A 19,962-nucleotide genomic window follows, 5' to 3' on the forward strand; every position below is an offset into this window, starting at 1 on the left:
CATAAATATTATAAGAGTAAATAAATTAACAAAAATATATAATGACTTTATTTGTTAAAATTAACGTATTTTAAGTTTCTAGGTGATACCTAATCGAGACTATCATCCTCCAAGACAAAGACGACATTACAGGTTTGTTATTACATTAGCTAAAATTTCATTTTTGATGATCTACGGTGTTTATACTCACATTTATTATGATTCAAGTCAATCTCACCAAGAGATATAAAATATAAGGATCGATCATACTATAAATCACCTTATGCATCAAAAAACCGCAACAGAAGTAGGAGTTATAGCATAAGCAGGAGTTACAGTAGGAGCTTGAGCCAAAGTCCAGGCTACTCTAGGCGATTAACTTGATAACCATGGTGGTGGATGCGCTAGAAAAATGCTTTAGTTTTCATATATGTATTTTGTTAGAAAAAAAAAAAGAGAAAGGGCATGGATACTAAGTTGCATACAACATGATCAAACATGGTCTAATGTTATGACTTATGATAGCATTAATACTAATTATAAACAAAGTACACACTTTCGTTACACACTAATCAATTATAGTGCATGCTTGAGTCCAAATTAAATCATAGACAAAGTTACAAAATAATCATAAATTCACCTTTGGCATAGCATGTATTCCTAAAGTTACAAAATAATCATAAATTCACGTTTGACATAGGGTAATGGAAGACCAATAGGCCAAACTAACAGCTGAACATCAGCCACTCATGAAGTATCATATGCCAAAATATTAAAATTAGATCATATTAGCAAGCACACCCCATGATATTGTATATTCATTTAAAAGTAACATTTATGCAAGTTTTGTGTCATGCTAATCATGGTTAGGTTGTCATGATAAAATATAATATAATGCACATTACCTTGCTATGAAAATAGGGGATAAAAAATTGACACTCAGCTGCTCACTATAGTTAAATAATATTTAAATAATTTATGTGTATTATTATAAAAAAGGAATAATTTAAACTATATCAAATAGCTACAAAATGAGAGGAGATTAATTACTTGAAACAGGTGTTCCATCAAATTATTCTCTCAACTACTCTCCCTCTTTATGCTTCTTCCGTTGGCTAACCAAATGGTCAAACATCTCTAAGACCTCTATCATGTTGGTTAATTATCTTAATATTGGGAAAAGATTGATATTCATAACCAACTCCTTGAAGTCTTTGCAATGAACAATTAAGCATATCTTATTTGAGTTAAAATTTATTCATAAATTGTGAAAAACATTGTTTAACTATAAAGTTGAGTTAGAAAAAAAACTTCCTTGTAGATTGTAGTTGCAAGTTTGTATTAAGAGCATTCTCTTCTAAAATAGGAAGGCAAGTCTTAAGTAACCATGATTGTATATTATTAGAATTTATGAAACCTCTATAATGTTGGTCAATTATCTTAATATTGAGAAAAGATTGTGATATTTATAACCATCTCCTTGAACTCTTAGAGGTGAAATAAAATTTCATGAAACAACATATATAATAAGCATGCGTATACATTAACAAATATGGAGATAAATAAATTAACAAAAATATATAATGACTTTATTTGTTAAAATAATGTATTTTAAGTTTTTGGATGATACACGTTCAAATGTTGATATGATGCCTTTGAGTTATACCTCTGACTCTTATGCTTATTTTTCTCCAAGACCATATTATGTTGTTGTCAACACTTGTGGGTTTAAAGCTTGTGGGTGCTCTGCTTCAAGAGTCTAGTCTATTTATCATTTAACAGATTGCCAAGCGGAGAAGCGTTAGCTACTGGGATATCGGGGAGTTCCTCTCCAGCTAGTGGAACTTCCCTCGCTACATGAGCTACTGTATTTAATGACAACGTTTTTATAATTTCGTGTTATATAGAAGTATTTTTAGGTATTGTTACCTCTCTCATTGATTGAAATATATGACTTATCCCAATATCAATTATTAAACTTTTTTTTTTAAATTTTATCCCTTATAAATATACATAATAATTTAAATTTTAAATTCAATTTGATTTGATCACTAGTTTGGCAAATTTCTTTAATGACTATCTTAAATCACTCTCTTTGTGTCTTTATTTGTATATTTGATTTTCTTGATGCTTATATTTTTTAATTTTATATTTTCATCGTTTTTTAATTGAATTTAATTTATGTTTTTTAAATTACCTTATATATATTTAAAATAAAATTTATATATATATATATATATATATGTTCAAATATTGATTTGTTATAAATCTTAATTATCACATATTTTATATATTAGAAAATATTTATTATAAATTTTCTTTATATGAAAATAAATATTTATCTCGTACGTATATTTACATGCTAAAATATTAATTATCTATTAAAAAGTCAAATTTTAATTTTTTCAATAAAACAAAGTAAATAGAGAGATATTTTTCACCACTTTTTTTTTTTAAACAACTGTTACTTTAACTAAAAATTATTATAACTAGCTCCTCCATCTTCACTGTTCTTCTATTGCGATTCACAGAAAACACCACCAACTCAACACAGTCATCATCGTCACTACAAAAAAAAAAAATAATAAAAAAAACACAGAGTCAAACCCTCGACCACACTACAGAGACCCTTCTTCTTCTACTTTGTTCCTCTGTTTCTCTCTCTTACTTTCTCACTCTTTCCGTCAAAGTTTGCAATTTTTCTTCCCAGGTATGCCCCCTATCATTAATCTTCAATATATTGCAATTCCCCCATTATTAATTTTGTTGCTAATATTGATTTTTCTGAAACCCCTTTTGTTCCGTTTCGCCGAATTGTGAATCAAAAACCCTAGTTTTGCTTGTACTGGAATATCCCCAATTTTCAGCTCCGCAATTAGCTTGCGCCGGCATTTCCGAAGTTGGGGAAGAACGAAATAGTAACCGGAATTTCGTTCTCAAAAACCCTAGCTTTGGATCGTGCTTTGGAGTTCTAATTGTGGAGTTTTTCTTTTCTCTCGCATTGGATTTGATTTTGTAGGTTTTGGTAATTGCTGTTCAGGTTTGTGTAGAGTATAGCTTGGATTTGACGTTAAAGCTGAGATTTTTGGACGATTCAAGTGGTGGGTTTTTTCTTCAGTTTTTGCCTCTTGCGTAAAACTTTCATTTGGTGCCCTTGTTAGTTGGAGCAGGGAAAGTGAGATTGGAAAGTGAGGGTATTTTTATTTCTGAGTTTTGCAGTTATGCTTGTGGATTGGGAATGATTTGGTTAAATTTTGCAACTTTGCATTGTATCTCGTGTTATAATTTATTACTGTTGGTTGCGGATTCAAGACTTGAAGTTATGATTCTGGCAACTGTCGGCCATGAGTTTATAAGCGATAGGACTTGCTATAGGCATGTTTTGGTACATGTAGAAACATTTTAATGGAGAGTTTCCAATTTCAATGGGAATTGAATTCACTTGTGTAATTGTCGTGATCGTGTTTGTTTTAGGTTGACAGGAGATTCCTGAGGGTAGAATTAAAGCTTCTAAGTTCATTGGTATACTTACAGTTACACTATTTTTGAAAACAAGACTTTTATATGGTTGGGCATGGGGCTTTCGTGTCAATGGAGGTTTCAGAACATAAATGTGGAAAGTTCTTCAAATTTTCTTTACCCCAGCTGTCACACACCTATGTATTGGAAACTGGACTTAGCGTGAACAAGAGTGTAGGATTATGGTTTCTTTTATTTTTCGGAATATTTTATGTTCTTTGCATCTTAAATGAAACATTCATAGCTTGTTTGGATGTATGCCATGTTCGTTTCAAAATCGAGTCCTTTCCACATTTGATGCAAAAGCTTAAAATGATAGCTTTTCTTTTTTTCGACTGATACACACGTGTGGATTTTTGGACACGAAGCCAAACATCCACTTAGACTATTGGATTTTTTAAAATTTATTTTTTGGAGCTTTCATACTGGCTTTGAGTTGCCCTCTGTAATCTGGATGTTAGTTAATGATTCTTCTTATGGTGCCTGATATGGATTTGTTTCTTAATTCTTTACCCATTTGTGTTTTACAGGCCAGAATAGTACCACTCTTCCTCATACATCTGGGGTTCACAAATTGTGGGTTTCATGTTTTTGGGTATTTGGATTTCATTACATATTTTATAGTGGTTGAAGACGGTTCAATAACACATAGATTTGGTGCTTAAAGGTCATTTTCTCTTATTCTTTCTTCAATTTGTCTTTTTTTTTTCCTTTGTCACTTTTTTAGGATTTTCTTTTTAGTTTGCTTAAATGCTCTGGTTGGAAATAACACAGCACATTTTCAATGATGCAGTTTAGCTATTACAGCTACTTGTAGTGGTTTGATGCTTAGGGCAGTATGCTGGTTATAATTGGAGGAAATGCAAAGGTATCATGCTGGCAGCTGCACTAGTGCAGTTAATAACAGTGCAATTGGTGGGCCATCCACTAGGGACATTGGAAGAACTGATTCATCTTCTTTGCCAGCTAACTTTCCTGTGAGTTCAAGGTAAGATTCTATGTCTGCCAACATTTCTTTACTGAAAATATTATTACCTATTCTTTCGTTTCAGATTTTGTTACTGTAGTACATGTGATTAGGGTACTACATATTCCAAATAAATGTCGTTGCGATACAGCTTCTGGTGCTTCAGTCCCTGTTAGCTAATAGCTTTTTTTATTGCAACAGTGATCGATTTTATTTACTTTATGTCATTTTGAAACCTGAAAAACTCCACTTCAGAGCTGGTTCATTTATCTTTTGACTCTTGAGTAATCACAATATTCTAGTTTTGGGTTGTCACTTCTGTTCTTATGCATTTAAATGATTGAGATATTACAAGGAGTTTTATCTGTTATAACCAACTAAACAATTCCCCCCTTGTATGCTCTTTTCTATTAATATATAAACTTCTGATACTTTGCTTGGATGATCAGATGAGCAAGAAATATTAGGTTTCATATCCACAGTAGGCATGACTGCATGAGCCACTAGCGAGGGACATAGTATTTGTTATTAGAGAATTGGTAAATACAGGGTTGAAAAATATCTATTTCTTTTTTTTTTTTTTTGATTGGCAAAGATATATATATATATATATATATATATATATATATATTAAAAGAAGTACCAGAGGTACTATTACAAAGTTGGGCTCCATATAAATGGTTCCTGAAAGCAGACAGCAAAAGTCTGATTTGGAACCAAATTATGGAAAAAATACATGTGTTTTAATATAAACTGTAAACCCTACTACTGCAAAAAACCCTGTCGTAAGTTACTCGACCACTGATTAAAATGCAATGAAAAGTCCTTCTCCAAATTATGAAGCCAAGTCCATATTAGAAAAGTCGCGTCTTCAAACAGTTTGTTTCCATCAAAAGTTGCATTGGAGAATAAAATTCTGTTTCTAAGCTCCCAAGTGGACCATGTAACCGCCAACCACCAAATCTGCCACCTCCTAGGTCTGATGCCATCTACCTGCAGAGAAGAATACTGCATGAAATGATCTTTTATGCTCCATGGATGGGCACCCTTCAAATTTATCCAAGACATTGTTTCCCACCATATAGGTTGGATCTTAATGCAATGGATAAAAATATGGGATGCATTCTCCTCCACCCTTCTGCAAAAGGGGCATGTCATATCCAAAATCTGCACTTGTCTAGCCCTTAAATTAGATTTTGTAGGTAGTCTGTCCCACAACATCCTCCATGCGAAAACCGCAATTTTACTAGGAATCTTGATCTTCCATAGGTCCTCAAAACATTCATGAAGGTTCTCAACAGCTGCCTCCTCCCAAAACGTTGAGTAAGCACTACGAGTAGAGTAGATACCCGACGTGTCTGCTGCCCAAACCCAACTATCAGAACCTTGAGTATGTATAGATTTACCTTCAACTTCAGAAAGAAAAGAGATGGCTATTTCAATTTCACTGTCAAACAGCTATCTTCTCCAACTAAAGTTCCATTCCCACCCATAGTTACTATACTTCCCCAAGAGACCAATCAGCTGGTGTTGTTGAGCAGAATTCATGTAAAGCCGAGGGTACTTTTCAGCTAATGATTGGTCATGACTAATCCACCTATCCTCCCAAAATCTTACCTTATCCCCAGCTTGTACCTTCCAATTAATTTGCTGATGTAGAGTCTTGCCATGGTGTGACTGATGGATAACTCTTTTTAAATCCCTCCACCAAATTGACTGTAAACTTGAGCTTCCCTCTTCAGTTAGACCTCTCCAGCCCCCATATTTAGCCTCCAAAACTGCAACCCAAAGAGCCCCCATATTTAGCCCCCATATCTATTTCTTTGATGATGTTGGTTCTGTAGAATGGTTTATGTTTCAAATCTATTTTGATATTCTATCCTAATATACTTCAAAACAGTGGCATAATTATTCACTAATCACTAGAGATTGTTATACTATAATTTGTAAGAACTGTTCAAAACTTTAAATATTTATCCTCCTGGTTGTGTTGACTAAATAAGTGAAGTAAATGGTATTGTGCTTATGCTGGATGTTTTTCAACCCTGAAATTTAGTTTATTTTCTTTATACCGAAAATTTAGCAAAGATTTCTTGAACTGATTATCTAATATTATAGGGACCTCTCTGAATTGCCCCTATCTTTTAAAAAGTAGTGAGGTTGGGAACATAAAGTTACTGTCACCACTTAAGCTAGATAGCTGCTCACTGATTTATAAGAAAAAACTCAAAAATAGCCACTAGCTAGCTAAGTTACGTAACCAGAATATCTTTTTGGTTTTTTTCTGTTTTGAGGTTGAAAGTACACAAACTAGTGTCTGAAATTCCAAATTAGGAGTAATGAATTATCATATAAAATTAGAGAATGATGCTATGATAGCAATAAATCTGCAGAAGTTGGTTGGTCTTTCTGTGTAACCTTTTACTCATGTTTTGTGTTGAGGTTTCTCTGTTTTCTTTTCATTTAAATAATCAGAACCTTATATCATTTATTATTTTGTTACTGATGCTGCTATGTGGAGGAGCTGTTTTTTAGATGATAAAAGATATGGAGGTTTTTTTTTTTTAAAATTTTATAACTCATTTCATTTGAAGCCCAGATAACTTAACATGACACTGGTATGATGTGACACAGGTATGAGGATATGAAAAATTCTTTAAAAATTCAAGATATGGTAATGATACAGCCTAGATACATTAACGTGAATTCTTTTCTACAAATTCTTTACGTACATTAGTGAAGGATGGTCATTATTTGAAAGAAAAATACTTTTAATCATAATAAAAAACCATAGTTACATATCTCTCTCTTATCCATATCAGAATTTATTCTCTCCCCAATTAACATGCCAAAGAATTACATATTTTCCCCCAACTCCAGTTAGAATGTAAAAAAATAAGAAATCAGTTGTCCTATTCAAAAGAAATATTGGGTCTACTTTATTGTCTACTATTTACAACAGCTTTGAAGATACCGAGAGAGATAGAGCTGTTTGTAATTTTAGTCCTTTGTTCTGTTTGATACTCCATAATAAAATGGTATATTATTATTTGTTCTCATAAATCATTTATTTGATGCTGTTAATCACTTTAAAAACAATGGTTTTACTTTTGCAGGCGACAACCACCATTAACCCCATACAAGTTGAAGTGTGATAAAGAACCTCTGAACTCTAGGTAGTTCATGCTTGGAGCAGAACCTGTTTTCAATTTGTTGCTCAATTTTGTTAGTTCATGAGTAACAAACATCATAAGTTTTTCTGGAGTAAAATTTGCATGGGCACGGTTAATATCGAAAATATTGTTTGATGCCCTTGATCATCAGTATCTGTTTTTGTTAGTTGTTATTCAATGATATTAAAATTGCAATGTTTTAATCCTGGTAGTACTCACTTCTAGTTTTTGCTTTAAATTTCCTTATTGTCTAGTTGTATAAATATTAAATGTCACTGTTTAATCTCAGGCTTGGGCCTCCAGACTATCACCCCCAAACACCAAATTGTCCTGAAGAGACTCTGACCAGAGAATATTTGCAATCTGGATATAGGGACACAGTTGAAGGGCTTGAGGTACATTTTTTTTTTAAACTTCTGTATATATATCAAATGGATAATATAAATTAACTATTTAGCTATGAATGTTTGAGTTATAGCCATAGTTGTTAGAATCTTACAATTCTTGATTTGAATCCTATGATTCGATACGATTCAGGTATACCTATTGATTCATATCATAAGTTGAATCTCTAATGACTTTGTATCTTATGATAATGAATGAATATGTGCAATTTCATATCATTGATATGAATTGCACGATTCAACTGTTTATTTTTTCTTTTTCTTTCACCAATTCTCATGAAAATAATTGTAAAGTCATAAGTTTTAATTGTTAAATGAAATGGAACTGAAGGACCATTTATGAACTTATCCAATTTGATTATTCCACTACTTAATTTGTCACCCACTCATTTAATGCATGCACTCTATTTGGCTATTTAATTGTTTTGTTTCCATTCTTCTAAAACAAGGCTTCACAAACTCAGATATAACTAGTAACTTTGCTTAACAAAACTTATGATTAAGTTGTTTTTATCTATTTCTAGTTTAAAATTATTACATTGAACACCGTATATCTTATGTTGGAATGAAGATCCTGTTGTGTTTGGATTTGTTTTATCATTATGTTTCTATCTGTGCTATTATCAGTCAATATGAAAACAGTTGGTTTTTTCTTTCAAATTTCTTATTTGGATCTCCTACTGTTCTATATGATTGAAACTATGCTGTAGGGAATTTTATATTCTAGAGGATTGACTTCCTTTAATGAATTGTTGAAAATCAACTTGTGCTTTCTAAAACTGCTTGTTGTTTTTATAACATGGTATTACCTTTTTTGTCTTAAGGAATCTAGAGAAATTTCTCTGACCCAGGTTCAAAATTTTAGCAAGAAAGTTGTCCTTAATTGCAAAGAGGTGAGTCCCTAGTCTCTGAGAGAGAATTATGCCCTGTTGTTTCTATAACTATGAGTGTGTGGCATGTCAAATAAGCTAGCTTATTAGCTTGTCGGCCCAAATTAAGGTGTTTGATAAACAAAATTATTTCACTACCTTATAGCATATAAGCTATAAACTAATAACTTATGAGCTTGAAGCTTTTTTTTCCTTCCATTTTTTTCCTTACCATTTTAATGTACTTAATTTTAATTTTAATGAAATATTTGATCTTTTAAAAAATTAATACGAATGTAAAATTAATAAAAGAATCTAAAACTATAATTACCAAAAAATATATTTTTTTGTCTACAAAACAAAAATTCTATTTATATTATATTTTTTATGAATGCTTTTTATGTCATTTTACATTTTTAGCTACTTCAATAACTAATTTTTACCAAACACTCGTAATACAATAAGCTAGTTTATAAGCTTTCAGCCTTTAAGCTTGCTTATAAGTCTTAAGCTGGCTTATATGCTTTAAGCTACTGATTATTTAGTTATGTCAAACATAGTCTATGCCATGAATATACTGGACATTTTCCATATTTGGTTTTTATATTCATTGGAAGTGTTTGCAGGTTAATTCTTAAATCTTTCATCTTCTCTCTACAGGCTATTAGAAAACGGCTACGGGCCATCAATGAATCTCGCGTGCAGAAGCGGAAGGTGATGACTGATGATCTTTATTCTGTTATTTTATTATGCTTGATGAACCATATGTATGCCTCTAAAATATTCCATTTTTGTGTTTTTGGTTTTGTTTTATTTTGGGTTTAGTGGAGCCCCTACTTATTATGAAGGTATTTGATCTACATGGTAGTGCTTATTTTGACAGGCTGGTCAAGTATATGGAGTGGCTCTTTCAGGGTCACAACTTGCTAAGCCTGGTGTTTTCCCTGAACAAAGGCCCTGTCCTGAAGACTTCCGAAAGAAATGGATTGAGGTACTAATGGAAGTCTTGCTCCTGTTGCTTTACTCTTTGTACAACTTTCCTGTATAAATATTGTTTCGCATGTTATTTGTTTCTGTTGGAATGTTAGTGTTATTGTTTTGTTGTTAGTGAACTTGGTTGGGCTTGTAGCCTTGTACTAGACTTAGTTATTGGTATAAATTATTAATAGCGTTAGGGATTGCACAACACATCATTATTCAGCTTACTTTAGTCATTTTTCTCTCTTTTCACCCAAACTACACAATTTTAGCACATTGAAATTGCAGGGTTTAGGTAAAAAGGATGGAAAAAAAGGGAAAGACTGCTAATACAATGGAGATTGATATTAGATGTTACACAATACCTAGCCTAATGCTTATATTTATACTTCTATAAAAAAATGTTTATATTTATAATACTACGTCAAGTAGTAGTGCTGCTAGTATAAGCTCAGGCCCTCTGACTAAAGCTAATAACCTTGGTATTGTAACAGTTTTTATCATGCTTTTGCTGAATTTATATTTAGAAAAGCATGAGGTTATGAATCATTTGTATATTTGGGTGGATATTTGTAGTTTAATCTGGTTGGACGAAGTGTGCAAATATGGATGGATACAGGACATGTTCATATGCTAAATACACCAGTACAGGCTATAGCTATTCATAATTTCAGGAGAGCCATTGTTAAATACGTTCCTATAAGAGATCACTTGGGCTTTTTGTCATCTATGCTGATATTCCTGTTAAATCCTTTGATACTTTATTAAAACTTACTTATTAGTGCTTATTATCTGAGATGTTTTCTGCCACTAGTTTTTTTTTTATTGTTTTGTTTTTGTTTTTTTTAACTCAATTTTTTTATAGGGCTTATCTCAACCGCACAAACGATTACGATCTTTGACGGATCTTGTTCCTCATGTTAGAAGGAAATCACTTTCAGAGGTTCTTATTAGGAATAATGTGCCATTGTTGAGGGCTACCTGGTTTATAAAGGTTTCTTACCTTAATGTGGTATGGATGCCTCAATGTTGTGTAATTTACCTGTTTATTTTACCCTGAAGTGACCCTCCCCCTTTTCTCAATATTTAAGATAGATTATGGTTGATTGCAGGTTCGGCCAGGCTCTGCTAGTATTCCTTCTGGGACTGCTGACAAAACTCAGCTGTCTTGTTCTGAGCTTTGGACAAAAGATGTTATTGAATACTTGCAAACTCTTCTTGATGAATTCTTCTCAAAAAATTCTTCTCATTTTACTCCTCATAATCGAGACCGATCACCCCAAGTACCTTATACTGCGTCATTTCAGCACAGAAGTGACCAGTTATTATCTGTTGCTGATGGTGAAGAACCATCTTTACATTTTAGATGGTGGTATATTGTTCGGCTTTTGCAATGGCATCACGCTGAGGGGCTTCTTCTTCCTTCTCTTATCATTGACTGGGTTTTGCGTCAATTACAGGTGATTGCATATAAGAAGTCTTGTGTGTTCATGGAAATTAAACTTAGTATTTTATATCTTTTGCTGATTTCAATCCTTTAGACTTCAGGTTTTGATTTTTCCCACTTCTGCTCCTTTCAGGAAAAACAATTGCTTGAGATTTGGCAGCTGCTATTGCCTATTGTATATGGATTTTTAGAAATTGTTGTTCTATCTCAAACATATGTTCGCACTCTTGCCGGTGTAGCTCTTCGTATTATTCGTGATCCTGCACCTGGTGGATCAGATCTAGTAGACAATTCCCGGAGGGCATATACGACTTCTGCTCTGATTGAGATGCTCCGATATTTAATATTTGCGGCTCCAGAGACTTTTGTTGCTTTGGATTGCTTTCCTTTGCCATCCTCTGTAGTTTCACATACAATAAATGATGGGAATTTTGTACTGAAAGCAACTGAAGCAGCTGGAAAGATAAAAAGTAGTTCAGAAGATGTTGTGTGTTTATTTAGAAGTAAAGGATTTGATGCACAATTCCAGTCATTGGCATTTGATCATGTTATTTCGTGCATTCAAGAATGTGTAGAAGATCTCACAAAGGCCGTAAGCCCAGGCTATCCAGGTCAATGTCTGGCTAAAGCTGCACAAGCCTTGGATAAATCCCTTGTACTTGGTGATATACATGGAGCATACAAATTTCTTTTTGAAGATCATTGTGATGAAACTGTATCTGAAGGTTGGGTTGCAAAAGTCAGCCATTGTTTAAGGTTATCGCTGAAGTGGTTTGTGACTGTAAATAAATCACTTGTTTATTCAGTGTTTTTCCTGTGTGAGTGGGCAACATGTGATTTCAGGGATTTTCGGAATGCTCCTCCTTGTGATGTAAAGTTCACTGGCAGGAAAGATCTTTCCCATGTCCATATAGCAATTAGACTTTTAAAGATGAAACTGAGGGATATGCAGATTTCACCAAAGCATAAGAGTGGAAGCACTCGTGGTTGTGGAGTCAGTTATTTAGCAAAATGTTCAAGTCAGCAGAGAAATCAGAATTTTGTGAACAATGCATTCAAAATAAAATCTAGTTCAAGAAATTTGGATCAGAATATCTGTTCTTCAGCTGTATTTGAAAGCCCAGGTCCTCTACATGATATTATTGTTTGTTGGATTGATCAGCATATGGTGCATAAAGGGGAAGGTCTCAAACGCCTACATCTATTTATAGTGGAACTCATACGGGCAGGCATCTTTTACCCACTGGCATATGTACGTCAGCTGATAGTGAGTGGGATCATGGATATGAATGTAAATGTAGTTGACTTGGAGAGACAGAAGAGACATTGCCGAATCTTGAAGCAGCTTCCTGGGAAGTTTGTGCGTCGGGCTTTGGTAGAATCAGGGATTAGTGAAGGGCCACGGCTCACTGAAGCATTGCAAGTTTACTTGAATGAGCGCCGCTTCATACTTCGTGGTTCCTTATGGGAGAACCATGGCAATGCCAATAATGTGAATATATCTTCTCTCAAGCAAAACCACTGTACATCTTCAACAAAAGACAAAACTTCTACAGTGTCAATTGATCCATGGAAAAGTGTTTTTTCTAATAAAACATCCTCTAAAAATGCAAAGGATGACAATGGTGTTGAAGAACTGAAGACATTCATCTCAACCCTGCTACAGCTCCCAAAAAGTTTATCTAATTTGAGCACTACAGGATTGGATGAATCTCAAGGCAGTGTCAGAAAACCTATTGGGTCTCACAACAAGAGTGATCTAGTAGAGGCTACCCCTGGGTGTGAAGAATGTAGAAAAGCAAAGAGGCAAAAATTGAGTGAGGAAAGAAGCTCATTTGTTCAAGCTCCGTCTCCAATACTATCTGATGATGAAGATACTTGGTGGGTGAAGAAGGGGCTAAAATCTTCAGAGCATCTCAAAGTTGATCAACCACTTAAGCCAACTAAACAGGTTACTAAGACTCGGCAGAAGACTGTCCGTAAAACCCAGAGTCTTGCTCAACTGGCAGCTTCTAGAATTGAGGGTAGCCAAGGGGCATCAACAAGTCATGTGTGTGGCAATAAGGTTAGCTGTCCTCACCATAGAACTGCTATGGATGGAGATACAACAAGGTCTGTTGATGGAATTCGATCAGGTCACTGTGAAGATATTGTTTCAATTGGAAGGGCACTTAAACAGCTACGCTTTGTTGAGAGAAAGGAAGTAACACTTTGGCTGATGACTGTAGTTAGGCAGCTTATTGAAGAGAGTGAAAAGAATGTTGGTAAAGTTAGCCAGTTTGGTAGGCCTTTTGCCACTGTGGATGATAAAAGTTCAATACGGTGGAAACTTGGTGAGGATGAACTTTCTGCTTTACTTTATTTGATGGATGTCTCAGACGATTTAGTATCAGCTGTCAAATTCCTCTTATGGTTGCTGCCAAAGGTTTATAGTAGCCCTAATTCTACAATTCATAGTGGAAGGAATGCTTTAATGCTGCCAAGGAATGTGGAGAACCAAGCTTGTGATGTTGGCGAGGCTTTTCTGTTATCATCGCTGAGAAGGTTTGTACTCAACTTAGTTTTTGTATTTTTTTGGGTCTATTCTGCCACCATTTGTTATTTTGTTCCTTTTATCAGTTTATGTGCTATTCCCAGTTCCTCGTTTGTCTTTCCCTTCTAATCCTTGTGGTGCTTGCTGTGTTTTTAATAACTACGTGAATTGTTAATGTGATATACCACTTGTTTTACTTCATTTTTTTAATTATTCTAACAAGTGCTTGTTGAATGCTTGCATGCTGGCGCTTCTTATGCTCTTGTTTTTCTTATATTTTTAAATAAGTAATTTTCCTGTGACTTCGTATGAGCTCCCAATTTTCCCCCTCATAATTTTTTAATCTAATGAGTATTATTTATTTTTCATCTTTATGTTAATCTGAGACCTTTTTTTTTATGTTTTTTATAATGTATGTTTACATATGATATTGATTTTGTTTAGTATGTCTGTCTTGTTGTATTTGATGCAGATATGAGAACATTCTTGCTGCAGCAGATCTTCTTCCTGAAGCTCTGTCATCTATAATGCATCGTGCTGCGGCTATTATAGCATCTAATGGGAGGGTTTCAGGTTCAGGTGCCCTAACTTTTGCTTGTTATTTATTAAAAAAATATGGCAATGTGGTCAGTGTCATTGAGTGGGAGAAAAGTTTTAAGAGTACATGTGATAAGAGACTTGCTTCTGAAATAGAGTCTGGACGGTCAGTTGATGGAGAGTTAGGGCTTCCACTTGGTGTGCCTGCTGGAGTTGAGGACCCTGATGACTTTTTCCGTCAAAAGATAAGTGGTGGCCGGTTACCGTCCAGAGTAGGTTCAGGCATGAGAGATGTTGTACAGCGTAATGTGGAAGAAGCATTTCGTGATCTTTTTGGAAAAGACAGAAAGCTCTTTGCTGCTGGTACACCAAAAGGTCCTGCTTTTGAAAAATGGGATAATGGTTATCAAATTGCTCAACAAATAGTTATGAGTTTGATAGATTGCATAAGGCAGACTGGTGGTGCTGCTCAAGAAGGGGACCCCTCTTTGGTTACTTCTGCTGTTTCTGCCATAGTTGGCAGTGTTGGTCCAACATTAGCAAAATTGCCTGATTTTTCAGCTGGCAGTAATCATTCAAATATGTCATTGGCTACAAGTTCATTGAACTATGCTAAATGCATTCTGCGAATGCATATAACTTGTTTGTGCTTGCTTAAGGAAGCCTTGGGAGAACGCCAAAGCCGTGTATTTGAGATAGCTCTTGCAATGGAAGCTTCTACCGCTCTTGCTGGAGTTTTTGCTCCAAGTAAAGCATCTCGAGCTCAGTTTCAAATGTCACCTGAAACCCATGATACTGGTACTATTTCGAACGACGTTGCTGCAAATAACACTAGTAAAATTGTGGTTGCTAGAACAACGAAAATTAGTGCTGCTGTTTCTGCACTTGTTGTTGGTGCAATTATATGTGGTGTTACCAGCCTGGAAAGAATAGTAACCATTCTCAGATTAAAGGAGGGCCTGGATGTTGTACACTTTGTAAGAAGCACAAGATCCAATTCAAATGGGAATGTACGTTCAGTTGGGGCTTTTAAGTTGGATAGTTCAGTTGAAGTTCATGTCCATTGGTTTAGATTGCTTGTTGGGAACTGCAGAACCATCTGTGAAGGCTTAGTGGTGGATCTCTTGGGTGAACCATCCATTGTTGCTCTTTCAAGGATGCAGCGCATGCTTCCTCTAACTTTGGTTTTTCCACCGGCCTATTCAATATTTGCTTTTGTTATGTGGCGGCCCTTTGTTATGAATGCCAATGTAGCAGTTCGTGAAGACATGAATCAACTTTATCAGTCTCTAACAATAGCCATAAGTGATGCAATAAAACATTGGCCGTTCCGAGATGTATGCTTAAGAGAGTGTCAGGGTCTTTATGATCTTATGGCTGCAGATACAAGTGATGCAGAGTTTGCAACCTTGCTAGAGTTGAATGGCTCTGATATGCATTCAAAATCTCTGGCATTTGTTCCGCTCCGTGCCAGACATATTCTAAATGCCATGATTGATTGTAAGATGCCTCAATCTATTTATACAAAGGATGAAGGAAGTCGGAATTATGGACATGGTGAATCCAAAATTGATTTTACCGATAGTGAATCTACACTTCAGGATAAACTTGTAGATGTGTTAGATGCTCTGCAGCCTGCCAAATTTCACTGGCAATGGGTTGAACTCAGGCTGCTTTTAAATGAACAAGCCCTCATTGAAAAACTGAAGACACATGATATGTCTTTAGCTGATGCTATACAGTTGTCCTCACCTAGTTCAGAGAAGGGTGCTGCTTCTGAGAATGAGAACAATTTTATTGAAATAATTCTCACTAGGTTACTGGTTAGACCAGATGCTGCACCCCTTTTCTCGGAGTTGGTTCATCTTTTTGGGAAGTCTTTAGAGGATTCAATGTTGTTACAGGCTAAATGGTTCCTTGCAGGTCAAGATGTTCTCTTTGGTCGGAAGACCATTAAGCAACGACTGATTAACATTGCAGAGACTAAAAGATTTTCTGTTAAGACCCAGTTTTCTGAACCCTGGGGTTGGTGCTCCCCATGTAAAAATCCAGTTGCTCTCAAGGGGGATAAAATGAAAGTTGATCCTATGCCTCTTGAAGAAGGAGAAGTTGCTGAAGAGGGAATGGATGTGAAAAGGTCCATAAAAGGGTTCTCCCAAGTGTTTGACTCTGAAAGCTCAACCAGTAAGCAGCAGCATGGGACCGAGAGGGCTCTTCTTGAGTTAATTCTTCCTTGCATAGATCAAAGCTCTGATGAATCTCGTAATTCCTTTGCAAGCGATTTGATCAAACAATTAAATTATATTGAGCAACAAATAACTTTAGTTACTCGAGGACCAAGTAAGCCAACAGCAAGTACTCCTGTGACTGAAGGTCAGACAAATAAAGTAAATAGCCGCAAAACTATAAGAGGTGGCAGCCCTGGGTTAGCCAGACGACCAACACCTGCACCAGATTCTTCTCCACTTTCTCCTGCTGCTTTGCGAGCATCAATATCTTTACGTGTGCAGTTACTCATGAGATTTCTTCCTATTCTTTGCTCAGACGGGTAATTAAGAACTATATTTCTTCTAACCTTCTAATTATTCACTATGCCATTCTGAGATACTTTCTCCTTCCTTCCTGGGTTGTTGCTGCACTGAAGTTGCCTTTTTTCATTGGATAAGTTGTATGAGATTTTCTTGAAACATGTTTATATAGTTAACAATTGTGGGGGTAAAAGACTACACCATTTTCAGTTTTCTTGAAATGCATAAAAATGGATATAATTGCAATATGAACCTTTTCAACAATACAGTTATCTACTATCTGCTGTTTTATCATGGTTTCCAACTACTTGCATTGAACATAGTTCATTATGAGTGCTGGAAATCAATTTTGCTTGTCCTTTTCAGAAGTGAAATATGGATATTGGTGCTATGAAGGAATATGCTTGTTTTAATGTATGCCACATTAGTGTATCAAATGTAGGCTGTTGTAGAGGTAGTTTAGCTAGATGTTCAATTTTGCAGGGAGTCTTCTGCAAGGAGCATGAGATACATGCTTGCCTCTGTACTTCTTCGTCTCCTTGGCAGCCGGGTTGTGCATGAGGATGCAACGGTGAATCCCATGCACTATACTCCATTGAGAAGGGAGGCAGAGTCACATGCTGAAGCTTCTTTTGTAGATTCTTCTGCTGAGGGCCTGTTTGATCATCTGCTGTTGATTTTGCATGGATTGTTGAGTAGTTCTCCTCCAAGTTGGCTCAGGTCAAAACCTGTTTCAAAGACAACTAATGAACCTACAAGGGAATTTTCTGGATTTGAACGTGAGCCATTGGAGGCATTGCAGGTATGATCTTTTAGCCTATGAATGTACAGCTTTTAGTTTGTGACTGATCCCATGTTATTAAATATAGGAAGGCATTTTATTCTTGATATTATCATCTTGGTGATGCTGATTAGAATGAAAGAATGCAGGCTTCTTACTTTTCTTTTGGTCTATTGTATAATACAGAATCATCTTGATAATATGCAACTGCCAGACACTATCCGGAGGCGTATCCAAGCAGCAATGCCTCTGCTCCCTCCCTCTATGCGGTGCTCTTTCTCATGCCAGCTGCCAACTGTTCCAGCTTCTGCTCTTGTATCTCTTCAACCCAACACTACAAATTCTGGGTTTAACTCCGGCAGTTCAACTGTCCCTCAGAGGAACCTGGTTCCATCATCAAGGACTACAACCTCAGGGAAGTCAAAACAGCATGACAATGATTTGGATGTTGACCCTTGGACGCTTTTAGAAGATGGTGCTGGATCTTGTCCGTCTGCAAGTAATACTGATATCATAGGAAGTGGTGACCGTGTTAATATTCGAGCTGCCAGCTGGCTTAAAGGGGCTGTAAGGGTGCGACGAACTGACCTTACATATGTTGGTGCCGTGGATGAGGATAGTTGATTAACAAGATTTTTTATTGGTTTGGAGTATGCTAACCCCTCATCAGGTGTATTTGTTGTTTCATTGTCCATTATTGATGGCATGACTGGCATGAAGATGTCATTTGGTATTTGCCCTTCCTGTGTTGAAGGGAAGTTGAGGGGTCGTCAATTTGAGAAACAGGTGAAGGGATGTTTTCTTTGTTGAAGAAAAGTGAAGTTGATGTCCTGGCAAGCTCATCCTGTTGGTTCTAGCCTGGTTGACTAACTAACCTGTTGATCACCCTACCCTGGACTTGTGCACTTCCAGACACAGTTCAGTGGTTTGCTGTAAATATAGGATCATTGTTTCAACTTTCCCAATTTATTTGATAATATATCTCAAATGATCTGTAGTTGTTCCGTCTAATTCATGTCTCAAGGTGTATGCTCAGTCTGTATCTTTTGGGTCACAGGCACACACCAGTGCACATGTTCAGTTTTTCTTTTTATATATTTAGAATATCAAAATTATCTGTGCTTTCATCTGGAGAAATGCAGCATTCAATTATTAACTTGCAAGTTGCAAGTCCAGGGAATTTATAGAGGGTTAAATATGTTTTTAGATCATGTAAAATGGGTAAAGTTTGTTTTTAGTCTTTAAAAAACAATTTGTTTCATTTGTGAAAACGTGTTAGATGTGATATTTATTCATATAATTAAATTGTCTCCCTTTGGCATCTCATTTATGCAAATAAGGATTACATGACACATTTTTATAAATAATGGGTCAAAAGAGGATAATTATTTTTTGAGACACTAAAAGTATCTTATCTTATTTATAGAGATTAAAATTAACTTATAATTAGTTTAGATTAATTACTGATTAGCAAGGATCGTTATCATTATTTTTTATGATTGATTTTTGATGACTATGAATTGTGGGTTGACTCAAAAAACAGAATATGCTCATTGTATAGCAGTTCTGTAATTTTAAATGGATAGAGTATTGGAGCACTTGTCTCCCTGTAACGGTTGAGTTGCATATTTCCTATTCTAAAAACAAACTAGTGGGTTCTATTTCTGATACAACTCTTTATTAAGAATTGCTTTTATTATAGAAGCAACCCTTATAGCATTATTTTTAACTCTTACGTAATACCTACAATATTCGTTTCTACCGAACTTGTTTAGAAACATTGAGAATAAGATGTACGATAAAGATGCTATATTGTCGGGAGATGCCACCAATCATGATTTTATTTGAATGTTGATTAGCAAGTGATTTTCATGTTACAAATCACCTGAGACACCGCTAAAGGTACAAGGCAAGATAAATATTTTCATTCTATATTTGATTTGAAAAAAAATAATTGAGATAACATAAATTAATTAGACAAGGACGGGAGAAAATTTTAACTTTTTATTATTCAGAAAATTATGGGATAACTTTTTGTTCCAATTATAAAGTAAAGACATATATCCCTATCACTCTTGTTTCTCAAGTATGAATGGTTAGTTATAACAATTGTATCATGTCATGTATTTTACATTTACATTATCTATTAACAACAAGAATCTTATATTATGATATATTTTGAATTCACATTATCTATTGGCTGCAATCATACTATATATCTTGAATTTACATTATTCACTATCTAGT

At 35.1% G+C, this 19,962-nt stretch overlaps 1 protein-coding gene across 2 annotated transcripts; it reads left to right on the forward strand.

Annotated features, from left to right (window-relative positions):
• Nucleotides 1-2,481: 2,481 nt before the first annotated feature.
• LOC114395996 (mediator of RNA polymerase II transcription subunit 12-like) lies at nt 2,482-18,878 on the forward strand. Of its 2 annotated transcripts, XM_028357877.1 has the most exons (15): nt 2,482-2,689; nt 3,020-3,080; nt 4,029-4,165; nt 4,292-4,486; nt 7,582-7,641; nt 7,928-8,033; nt 8,867-8,935; nt 9,572-9,625; nt 9,795-9,902; nt 10,755-10,901; nt 11,002-11,349; nt 11,470-13,880; nt 14,342-16,954; nt 17,418-17,736; nt 17,902-18,878. In XM_028357877.1, exons 4-15 carry the CDS (start codon nt 4,359-4,361, stop codon nt 18,337-18,339), a joined length of 6,801 nt encoding a protein of 2,266 aa, XP_028213678.1. In that variant the 5' UTR covers nt 2,482-2,689; nt 3,020-3,080; nt 4,029-4,165; nt 4,292-4,358; the 3' UTR covers nt 18,340-18,878. The 2 variants fall into 2 exon arrangements, with proteins under 2 accessions (XP_028213678.1, XP_028213679.1); XM_028357878.1 differs by lacking the exon at nt 3,020-3,080.
• The last annotated feature ends 1,084 nt before the right edge of the window (nt 18,879-19,962 follow it).

Source organism: Glycine soja, chromosome 18, assembly GCF_004193775.1.
Source record: "Glycine soja cultivar W05 chromosome 18, ASM419377v2, whole genome shotgun sequence".
NCBI lineage: Eukaryota > Viridiplantae > Streptophyta > Magnoliopsida > Fabales > Fabaceae > Glycine > Glycine soja.

What these genes read in the sequence shown, in the direction of transcription:
- LOC114395996 (XM_028357877.1), top strand. Translation starts at nt 4,359, where the DNA reads ATGCAAAGGTATCATGCTGGCAGCTGCACTAGTGCAGTTAATAACAGT. An exon ending in AACTTTCCTGTGAGTTCAAG is followed by an intron (nt 4,487 to 7,581) that starts GTAAGATTCTAT and finishes TTACTTTTGCAG; the next exon opens with GCGACAACCACCATTAACCC. An exon ending in CTCGCGTGCAGAAGCGGAAG is followed by an intron (nt 9,626 to 9,794) that starts GTGATGACTGAT and finishes TTATTTTGACAG; the next exon opens with GCTGGTCAAGTATATGGAGT.